Source organism: Leptodactylus fuscus, chromosome 1, assembly GCF_031893055.1.
Source record: "Leptodactylus fuscus isolate aLepFus1 chromosome 1, aLepFus1.hap2, whole genome shotgun sequence".
NCBI lineage: Eukaryota > Metazoa > Chordata > Amphibia > Anura > Leptodactylidae > Leptodactylus > Leptodactylus fuscus.
Window position 1 is genome coordinate 335,741,506 of NC_134265.1, and position 12,090 is coordinate 335,753,595.

Genomic DNA, 12,090 nt, shown 5'->3' on the forward strand with positions numbered 1-12,090 from the left:
CAGCTCTCTTCATGTATAGTAGTGTTACTTAGGGCGGGTTCACATCTGCGCCCCGGTCTCCGCTCTGTGGGTTTCCGTCTTCTGCCGACAGGAGACTGAAACCCGGAAGTAACCTGACTTTGTGTCTAGTTAAAAAAACAAAAACAGTTAGGCCGCGGAGACCAGAAGACGCTCACTGGCGGACATCTTGCAAACCCATTCAAGTGAATGGGTTTGAAAACTGACTGCCAGTTTCCATCTCCTGTCCAGTTTCTCGGGCAGAAGACGGAAACCTACAAAGCGGAGATCGGGTGCAGGTGTGAACCCGTCCTTAACAGCATTTAAACAGTTCAGAATAGCAAAATGTGAAAGCAGCAATTATTTGAGTGTCCTTTCTATTCCTCCTATCCGCTTCATAGACTAATACGTACAAAGTAACCCAGCCTGAAAAGTGGAGAAGGAACAAATTTCTTTATCTAGATATATTGAAAAGTTTCTTGTATTAACCTGAACTATTTAAGGGTGCCTTCACATGGAGTTTACACGTGTAAAATGTAGTTAGCCATTGAGTTCAATGGCTTTTTTTTAGCGCAACGCAAAGACGCCCATTTAAAAAAAAAAGCCATTGAACTCAATGGCTAACTACATTTTACACGTGTTTTTTTACACATGTAAAATGTACAAAAAGCACAGAGCGTAACTCCGTGTGAAGGCACCCTAAGGGCTAGTTCACATGTGGGGCGCCCGCGCGGGTTGTGACACAGAGAGAGACGCGGCGAGCCTCGTCTCTCTCTGGTCAAAACCTGCCTGCCGTGACCATCGCGGTTGCGGCTTTCCCCTCCTATATCGGCTCAAATGAATGAGCCGACATAGGAGGGTGCTGCCGCTAGGCGGAAGCCGAGGACCAGCGCGCCACGGCTTCCACCTGAAGATAGGACATGCCGCTTCTTTTCTCTGCTAGCAGCAGCCCGCCGCAAGTGGAAAAAAGAAGCCCGGCGGTCTGCATAAACCACCATTGTAAAGGGGCGGATTTTGAAGCGAAATCCGCTGTCAAAATCCGCCCCTTTGTTCACGTGTGAACGAGCCCTAAGGATACACCTTATGTAGAGTGTGATTGTTGTGTATGACACTATATCATGCAGTAAAAATAAGATTCGGGAACACATTAGGTCAATGGAATCCTATGTAGACATTCAGTGTACATGCTAGGAGCTTTCCTGGCACATGGGCCAAACATAGTGTTTAAACATAATGTGAATATAGCCAAATGTCTTTTGTAGTGACTCTTATTTTTGGATGAAAACATGCACAAGAACTGCATAAAACAATGATCACAAGGCTACACACAAAAAGTAAAACAAAATACAAGGAAAAACAAACACAAAGTATCGTGTTCCTGTCATCTCGCCATGCTGATATCTGCACAGTCAGATATATCATTGCCAAATTCTTTCCCTCATGAAAAGGGAGAAGGCCTTGTGTATCAGCGAGAATCCCTGAACAGCTGATAAACCGGTGACTAAACGCAGGGCAAGGGAGGTGAAAGTCGCTGTGAAATGAGACATCTTAAACCCCATCCAAGGCGAGAGTCTCAACTAAAGCGGGATTGAGTTTCATTGCTGCAACTGTTCCCTGTCCATTGAGAAGCCGGACTTACCGGGGCTGAAGCCAATAATGATTTATTCGAGAGGGTCTAGATATGAAAATGTGAAGTAAGTGGATTCGCTGGAGGAGACTCAATGCAGGTCGTAATACGTATCGTCTTGAAGTGTTGAAAACCAACAGTCACAACACTCTGCCGGCTTTGTCGCATGATATCCTACCACATTTACTTAAGCAGTCTGTACTGTCGTTATGTCTGCAATAAAGGACTAGAAAGATGTCATATTTTCCATTTACCCATGCGGTTATATAACTCCCCATAACTTGTCCTCCATCTATATCTAGTGCTCATAATTACTGATTGATGGGCGCAGAAGTGGAGAATCTGACTTTGCCTCGTCTCCTTGCCAAAAGAGTATTAGGGTGAGGTTTCTGCTGCAGCAAGCAGCTTACCAGCTAGGAATAATTCAGACTATATAGGCCAGATCACACATGTGACACTGTTTATCTCTGATCGGAGAGTATCAAATAGTTCAGAACCATGCCCCGTTGTCTATTTGTCCTTGACACCGCCCTCCTGACCATACAGAGCCTAATTAACATATCAGGCACCGAAACTGACAGCATCATTCCAATTCCTCGGACAAGGTAGAGGCTAGAGAATATAGTCTGATTGCTCTGAAATCAGTGGAGTAGTGCTCCATTAAAAGATGGAAAGAAATGGAACTGGCAGAGGATAAGGATAGACTATCAATATTAAAGTCCTGGAAAACCCCTTTAAGTCTTAAGTCAGAAATTGCAAATAAAAGTAAAAGTTACTGCATGTGACGTGGGCCTACATAATGAAATCATGACAGGAAAAGGGCAATGACAAACCACAAAACCAAAAAAATCCTTTTTTGAACAATTTCACACTATCAGTCCAAATAAAATCCGGAATAACTGTGAGAAATTTTTCCAGTTTCGGAAAAAAAAAAAAAAAGAAGCAATTTCTCTAGAATAGCAAAACATCAATACTCGTTCCCATACTCCCCGACCAGTCCATAAGTAGACCATGTGACTGTTGAAGGCCCTGATTGGTCGCAGCGGTCACAAGCCTACGGCGGGGAATACAAAGACCATTGGATTGCCTAATGTATCTATATGGTTTATTTTCACGTTGAACTTTATTTAGCCCAGAAAATCCAGAAGAAGGTTACTGGTTGCGTGCTACAAAAGAGCATGGCTTGGGACTTCCTGCTCAGATGACATAAAGGGGGTTAGGATTAGTTCAGGACTTTTTGTCCTGGTTTCGTAGTTTTTTAGGATAAAATTTCTTAATCATATTTAACACAGACGTCCAAACAAATGGCTGTAACTAATAGGACTCCGTCTTATAATTCTATATAGCTAATCTGCTGAAGAATGATCTTAATGTTCCTTGGCATGTTCCTCTGTCTGTTCCTGTATAGCAGGAGGATGATCTGCAGTGAAGTGCAATGTTATATCAGGACACCGAGCCTTAAAGGACACCTGCATCTTCAGGAGCAAGAAGTACTCAGGAGATAGAAATACAATATAACATTTTCTATAAACTGTCTGTGGTGTATAAACTATATTCATCCCCAAAGTGTGCTCTGTTTGTTGCAGAAACGTTCCGCGCTCATGGTGGTGCGTAGAGACCCTGACCTTCATAATATGGCCTATATTAGAACATGCCTCATTTTTGCTTATGACAATTCCTATTTTTTTACAAGTCTCTCTGCAGGAATCCAGAGAATAAGGCCAGTTTTAGGGGTTGAACGTGGCCAAGTGCTTAAGGACACCATCTTCTAAGACCCATGAGGACCACCCTAGATTAAAATGAGCCCCAACACAAGGTAGTACTGGTGTACAGTGGCATCATTAGGGAACTGAGCAGCAGTATTCCACCTCAAAACCAGTTCCAAATTCCAATCTGAATCTTCCCCCATTGTATTGGATGGGAGGCAGAATCTGAAGCCAGATGCTGAAAGAATAAAAGTCCTGCTCGATCTTGCCACAAATTCCATTGCTGATTCAGCCCAGGGCCCTGGTTAGGCAGAGTTCTCTTTCCTACTTGTATCGGGTTAGGCATCTTGTTAGTTTTGTCTTTATTGTATTTGTACTATGTATATAAAATCCCTCACGAATGTACAGCCCCATGGAAATAATGGTGCTATATAAGGGCTAGTTCACACGTAGTTAGTTGGTCTGGATTTTGACACGGAATCTGCATCAAAAAACCACCTCCTATTGAATTCAACGGGATCTGGTCATTTTCTTTTTCCACGAGCGGTATTTTACCATTCGCAGAAAAATGCGACCTGCTCTATATTGACGCAGATTCTTCGTCGAAAACCGCCGCGGCGTTCAAGACAATCCCTCTGGACTAGGCCCATTCATTTGGGCATAATCCAGAGCAGAAAGCTGTGACTGTCGGAGGCCGTGACTGACGCGGCTTCCCATGTCAAAATCCAAACCAAATAACTAAGTGTGAACTAGCCCTAAATAATAAGATTATGTGGCCTGTATACGGTAGCATTGCATGGACACTGTATGGTAGTGTTATTTAGACATGTTATACAAGCAGCTTGAGTGAGGAGTCTTTTCTACTTGTTCCTAGGGCCAGCCTTGGATAAAATATATGGTAGTCCCTCACAGCTTGTGCTTATGGGCTCTTTTGCCTCTCTATAGCCTCTGTGCATACGGCTTTGCTCCATAACTTGGCAGGCTTCAGGGAACACTACAATCACAAGAACGGCTTCCCACTGCAAGTATGATCCACATTTTATGCAAAGTGACTCTCAGTTTTGTGAGCACAGTATGGCAGATATTGATTTTTTTCTTTGCAGTCATTCATGAAGCAATCTGTGTAGGCCATGAAATCAATGAAACCAATGCCTTAGTGTATAAAGGGGTGTAGCAGGCTTGTGTAAGTAACTAGGGGGAGTAGTCAGAGCAAATCTGCAAACATGAGGGGCAACACAGCTTAGTGGTTAGCACTGCAGCCTTGCTATACTGGAGTCCTTGGTTTGAATCCCACCAGGAACAACATCTGCAAGGAGTTTGTATGTTCTCCCCGTGATACTGATAGGAAAAAAAAATGTATATTGTGATTCCTATATGGGGCTCACAATCTACATATAAAATAAAATCTGCAACCATGTAAATAAGGAAAAACCTGGGGTTCAGCACATGGGGTGCAAATAAACATAGCATGTCCTACAACACTGGAAAAGTGACTGACAACCAGAGGTGAAACCTAACACAATGTGCATGTTCGCCAGCTTTCTAATGTATTTTGTGTTCCAGTTCTTACCATTTTAGAGATCTGTGTTTGCTCTCAACGAATGGTGATATCCAAGCTAAAAACACATTTGGTCCTACTCGCACTGCTGCACGGTTTGTTACATGACAGAGCTCTATATTACACTTAATGCTTTGGCAAGGGCTACATGGCAACTTTGGCCGTAATTCCCATCGCCCTTTGACTTCTCCACTCACGATAAGAGTAAGGTCGCCATGCAGTCCTCGCCTTGTTCACTATCACAGTTCTATGGGTGCTATTGGGTATCTCAAATTTTACAATGAGGACCATGGAGAAACATTCTTAAATGCATGCCATAGTATGAAGCTCTTCTTCCTAAAATTGAGCCGCTAGGGTTAAAAATGGTCCATGAAAGCATATGTATTTAGAGTACTGTAAGCCGATGGCTGGTCAGGTAATGGAGGGGTGACTACTCAGGTGGGTGAGATGAGAAAACTCCAGGAATGTTTGTTCTCAGCAGACAACTTTCGTCTGCTGGCTTTCAATCTTCTGTGTGACTGTTCACCAGCAGCAAGCAGTGATCTTGGAAACAGTGAGGAACAAAAGGATATGATCACAAATAGTACAAAAATATCATATCAATATCAGATCAGCAAAGGTCCAACACCCCAGCCGATCAGCTGTTCTCAGCAGCCACTACGTCAATATCAATTACCCAGAAAACCAGCCCAAGCCGCCATAAACTAGACAGCAGTAGATGGTTTATAGGTTGCTATGTCACTAATGATTAAAATAGGCCCTTAGTATACAGTGGTAGAGGTGTGATACTGTGGATCCTCTGCCGATTGGCAAAATGAAGGGGTTGATCAGGGAAGGGGGACACTTTGACCTTACTTGTGTGTGACTGAGCTGCACTAGGATAGGATAGGATGAACTGGGTAGTTTATTATATGGGAGCATATACTGGCTGAGATGCTGTATGCTGCCTATCTGTATAGCGTGCAGTGAGTATAGAGTGTCCTGCACCACTCTTACAGGGTTTGGGGGATCGAGCCTCCCTAGGCCAGGGGCCAACCGGGGGATTCATCTGCTCCCCTGTTAGCCAGTCCGAGTCTGCCTCCATCAGTCAAATATTTATGGACTGCCCTAAGGAAAGATTATGTACTGTATATTAAAGTCCTGGAAAGCCCCTTTAATTATATACTGAAAATTAGGTATCAGTGCTATTCATAAGGGGTGTCTATCTATCTATCTATCTATCTATCTATCTCCTATCTATCTATCTATCTATCTATCTCCTATCTATCTATCTATCTATCTATCTCCTATCTATCTATCTCCTATCTATCTATCTATCTATCTATCTATCTATCTATCTATCTATCTCCTATCTATCTATCTATCTATCTATCTATCTCCTATCTATCTATCTATCTATCTATCTATCTATCTATCTATCTTCTATCTATCTATCATCTATCTATCTATCTATCTATCTATCTATCTCCTATCTATCTATCTATCTATCTATCTATCTATCTCCTATCTATCTATCTATCTATCTATCTATCTATCTATCTATCTCCTATCTATCTATCTATCTATCTATCTCCTATCTATCTATCTATCTATCTATCATCTATCTATCTATCTATCTATCTCCTATCTATCTATCTATCTATCTATCTATCTCCTATCTATCTATCTATCTTCTATCTATCTATCTATCTATCTATCTATCTATCTCCTATCTATCTATCTATCTATCTATCTATCTTCTATCTATCATCTATCTATCTCCTATCTATCTATCTATCTATCTATCTATCTATCTATCATCTATCTATCTATCTATCTATCTATCTATTTATCTCCTATCTATCTATCTATCTATCTATCATCTATCTATCTATCTATCTATCTATCTATCTCCTATCTATCTATCTATCTATCTATCTATCTATCTATCTATCTCCTATCTATCTATCTATCTATCTATCTATCTATCTATCTATCTATCTCCTATCTATCTATCTATCTATCTTCTATCTATCTATCTATCTATCTATCTATCTATCTCCTATCTATCTATCTATCTATCTATCTATCATCTATCTATCTCCTATCTATCTATCTATCTATCTATCTCCTATCTATCTATCTATCTATCTATCTATCTATCTATCATCTATCTATCTATCTATCTATCTATCTATCTATCTATCATCTATCTATCTCCTATCTATCTATCTATCTATCTATCTATCTATCTATCTATCTATCTAGTTATCTCCTATCTATCTATCTCCTATCTATCTATCTATCTATCTCCTATCTATCTCCTATCTATCTATCTATCTATCTATCTCCTATCTATCTATCTATCTATCTATCTATCTCCTATCTATCTATCTATCTATCTATCTATCTATCTTCTATCTATCTATCTATCTATCTATCTCCTATCTATCTATCTATCTATCTATCTATCTATCTATCTATCTATCTATCTCCTATCTATCTATCTATCTATCTATCTATCTATCTATCTCCTATCTATCTATCTATCTATCTATCTATCTCCTATCTATCTATCTATCTATCTATCTATCTATCTATCATCTATCTATCTATCTATCTATCTATCTATCTATCTATCTCCTATCTATCTATCTATCTATCTATCTATCTCCTATCTATCTATCTATCTATCTATCTATCTCCTATCTATCTATCTCCACAAAAATAAAGAAAAAAAGATCAGGGCACTCACCCAAGCAGACATGTATAAAACCAAAACTCCTTTATTGAAAATCTTCTAAAAGATCGGTACAGCGTGGAGAGGATGGTAACATTTACAACAGCGATGATCGTTTCATGCTAACCGCATTTCATCAGCCTGATCAAACGATCGTCGCTGTTGTAAACGTTACCATCCTCTCCACGCTGTACCGATCTTTTAGAAGATTTTCAATAAAGGAGTTTTGGTTTTATATATGTCTGCTTGGGTGAGGGCCCTGATCTTTTTTTCTTTATTTTTGTGGACTTTATGCTGTTTTATGCAGTGAGCACCACCTTGATTAAAAGGAGATACATGTTTGCCTGACATATATCCGTTGTTGGTTGTTTTACTGGTTTAAGAAGAAGCCTGTCCAGAATTTAAGTGGTGCCGTTCATTTTTCTTTTTTCTCTATCTATCTATCTATCTATCTATCTATCTATCTATATCTATATCTCCAGTGATTACAGATGACATATTGGATGTTTGCTGCACATGGCTCAGCAGTACTCGAGTACAGTCCAGCCCTACAAGCTTTGGCAGGAGAACAACAATGCCCTAGTCACTTTCCTACCGCAGAGCCTAAAAAGGTTTAACCCTAAAATATCCAATCTGGCTCTTGTCACAACTAGCAAGTAATATACAAGGATACTGTCACTTAATACCAGTCTGCTCTGAAATACCCATCTGGCGTTCTCCATTTCTGGGACCTGTAGGTATAGGAGCTTAGAGCCTGCCTGAATACCTATTGTACTAAACCGAACCTATCACCGCAACATTTACTTGCTGGAATAATAATAAAGGTGAACATCTGGAACAGATTAAAGAGCCGTCTGCTTTGAAAATCTTTTGGTATAAGGATTTCCTGACAACGAAATGATAAGAGGGTTTCCTACTCGCGGGACCCCCAATGATATGTCGTGATCTGTAACGTAGAAGCAAGGGTTTAATTTCCTTACAGCGCCACCTCAGGGGAAGTTATGCATTGTATAGTGCTCATTGAAACCAATGGACTGTCTGTACAATGCACTGATGGGCTGGGTCCTCCACAGCAAGAGAGGCTCTTTGTAATATCCTGTTTTTACACCTATTCACTTAAAATGGATCCATCAGGTTTATGTTTTTCCAGATGGTGAATAGCAACATTGAACACTATGGTCAAAGAGTAAAGGGAACCTGATAGAATAAACTGAGGCTCCATAGACATGGATGTGTGCCTTGTCTGGGTGCTATCTGTGACCCATTATTTTCTTATGGCCCCTATACACATGCCTATGTATTATCACAGTTAAGGGGCTGTTAGCAAAACTCAGTCCTGCCTGGCTGGGATCATTAATGAAATGAATGGGTCCTTGGAGGGCACAGACCACACATGGATATCATCCATGTACCATCCATCCAAGTGCATGTAGCCTAACAGATATGTGAACACAGCCTTAGATACATGAACAACAAATGTAATGTAGATCATATATTTTAGAAAGCTATCAACAGCCTACAGCTATCTAGCCTGAGTCATATATATATATATATATATATATATGTCCACATGGCATGACTGGGAGGGTCATCTGTCCTGAACAAGAGAGGGGACATAGCTGCTGTCAGAGGCAACAAGAACAAAAGGATTGGGCTGCTGAAATCCTACGGCCCGATCCTTATCTCCCCAGACATTTACTGTCATACAAGTGTTTGGGGGGCATCACATATATAAGGTTGGTCAGATGCATTGAATTCGGCAGCTGTGAATTTGTATGGCCGACTAAAGCCTGTAGCAAGTGTTCCATACACACAGGCTTTATGACAGTACGTAAAATTATCTATAAATGTGATTATTTTATATTAGTATAAAGATGACAACTGTGCACTAGACAATACATTGATTAATACGAAAACCCATCAGAATATTCACAAAGAGCGAGGTATATACACCGAGGAAGACGATGATATGGATACACCTCATGTGAACAAAGAAAGGCTGGGCCTCTGAACCAGAACCAGTTCCTATCAAACACAATGCTTAGAATCAACTGTATTCGGTATCACATGTATATATGCTACAAGGCCCAGACTCCATATCCATCTCTATACCCTGCCCAGCCATCCTGCCATTACATCATTGCCCCTACATATTATATCAGAATCGTGCCTGCTCTATTTTATCACAGATGTGCAATGAATATTTCATCACTAGTGACCCCTCTCCCACCCAGGAAATACACAATCTGCAATCATCACAGGCAATTCCAGCGTATACAATGTAACAAGCCAGGTGACAATAAAGAGATGGCAACAATAAGAGCAATAATGCAACATAAATGACAAATACCTGTAATTCTACTACAGAGCCATCTGCTGGTGTCAATAGCAAATGTTTACCCCCCTTGCACAAAAACAAAGTGTGCTAGATAGAGCCAAGATGAAGAAATGGGTGCCATGCAAAAAAACAGAAGCCCTTAACCGTATAGTGTCAGGGCTGCCATACACCATTGTGTGCTCTTTTATTATATCCTAGGGGCAGCACATGGGAAAGACAACAGCTAAATATAGCATCTGACAGATCACCTTGCACTGACATAGGCGAGCTGTGCATGGGTGTCACATTGAGATAAGGAGGGTATACTTACACTACAAGCCTGGATATGATCCATGACACCATGGCTGATCAGCTGGGTCCTGCAGGGTATGTTCTCTGTGATATGTTACATGCAGGGCTCAGCCATTAGTGTGCGCACAGCCCAGGCTACAGAATCCAGCTGTGGGGACTGGCTAATAGGATGTGTCAGGGGCAGGTCCTCCTCTCCAGCCTACATAGAAAATGCTTACACAGCCCAGGGTGGAAGAGGGTGAGGGTTTAGCAATTTGTAAGCAGCTGCTCGGCTCCTTCAGCGATCATATTCTGGAAGGAGGAGTGAAGGATAGGGGTGGGGAGATGTACAGCATGCTTCATACACCCCCTCCAACCTGCCACTGCTCAGGAGCCCATGTCCTGGATTTACATTGCTACTGTAGAGACAGGGTGGTGGCTGACAGCCTTTTGTCTGGGAGGGAGAATGACATATACTGGAATGGGGGGTAGGGGGTGGTATTAAAGAGGTTCTGCAGCTGGTGATCTGGTCATGGCTCATTTGTTTATGATGCCTTGAGGTCATGCTCAGGTCATTTAATCACTATAGTGTATATGGTATATTCGATAATGTCTAATTGTTAGATATGTGATATGTAGCTGTGTAATCGTATCTATCTAACCGTATCTATACTCTACTGTATCTAGCTACATACTCTATATCAACTGCTTGATTATCTATCTATCTCCTATCTATCTATCTATCTATCTATCTATCTATCTATCTCCTATCTATCTATCTATCTATCTATCTCCTATCTATCTATCTATCTATCTATCTATCTATCTATCTATCTATCTATCTATCTATCTATCTATCGCTCTATCATCTCGATCCATCTATCTATCTCCTATCTATATCTATCTCTCTATTATCTCATATCTATCTATCTATTTATCTATCTATCTATCATCTCATATCTATTTAATACTAGCCTCTGCTCACGACTTCGTTTGTGTGTTGTTGGCTTCGATGATCCGCCTATATTCAGCAAATTTCTGCTGTCGATGGTTTGCCTCCTCCGGTGTTTCAGCAGATCTCAAGCTGTCCTGCTGCTGAACTTGTTCCTCACGCCATGCCTGTGATTGTTCCGGCATCCCGGCAGCTCGCTGGGAAGCCATATAATGAGTGTGTTGGCTTTGATAATCCACCTGCTTCGGCATTTTGGCAGTTGTCAAGCTGGCCTGCCGCTGAACTTGTTCCTCGCATTGTGCCCATGATTCTTCCAGCATCTCACCAGCTCGCTGGGAAACCATATAATGAGTTTGTTGTTGGTATCAATGATCCCTGTCAGCTCCGCTTGAGGAGAACTCTGTGACTTCTGGATACCTTCATAGCTGTCTTTGTTTTAGAATTTTGCAACAAATTAGATTTTTATTTTTCCCGGCATGTAAAAAAGTAGCAAACTGCCAATTTACATTAAAGGTGTTTTTCCATCCAGTGTGTCAGCATTGCCTGGAGCAGATCAGATAATATGCAAATGCATGTACACAATCCACTGAGGGTTAAGCTGTGTGTTTACATAGAGAGATAACAGACCTGGCTTTATCAAAACCTGAAATAAGCTGCTGGCAAGAGCAGTGTAATATAGTATGTGAACATAAATTCATAACAGTCGTGAAGCCAAAAAGTAGCCTATGTGTTAATTGACGTTACAAGCTATCTATGAGCATTCAAATCCGTTCAGCCGTTTTTGCGTGATTGAGGAGCAAACATCCAAACACACAAACTTTCACATTTATAATAGTAGGATCTATCTAGCTCATATCTATCTATCTATCTATCTATCTATGTCTCATATCTATCTATCATCTATGCACACCTGCGGAGGGTTT

General features: G+C 40.9%; 1 protein-coding gene across 5 annotated transcripts in view; it reads right to left on the reverse strand.

The window, feature by feature from the left end:
* Positions 1 to 10,570, reverse strand: part of REEP1 (receptor accessory protein 1) — a 75,431-nt gene extending 64,861 nt beyond the window's left edge. Inside the window, exon 1 of one of the 5 annotated variants that reach the window (XM_075261290.1) lies at positions 10,256 to 10,570. In XM_075261290.1, coding sequence (XP_075117391.1) covers positions 10,256 to 10,287 — 32 coding nt within the window. In that variant the 5' untranslated portion in view covers positions 10,288 to 10,570. Of the gene's footprint in view, positions 1 to 9,957; positions 10,111 to 10,255 lie in introns of those variants that run through there. The other 4 variants (XM_075261273.1, XM_075261282.1, XM_075261265.1 and 1 more) reach the window with 4 other exon arrangements.
* Between the last annotated feature and the right edge of the window lie 1,520 nt (positions 10,571 to 12,090).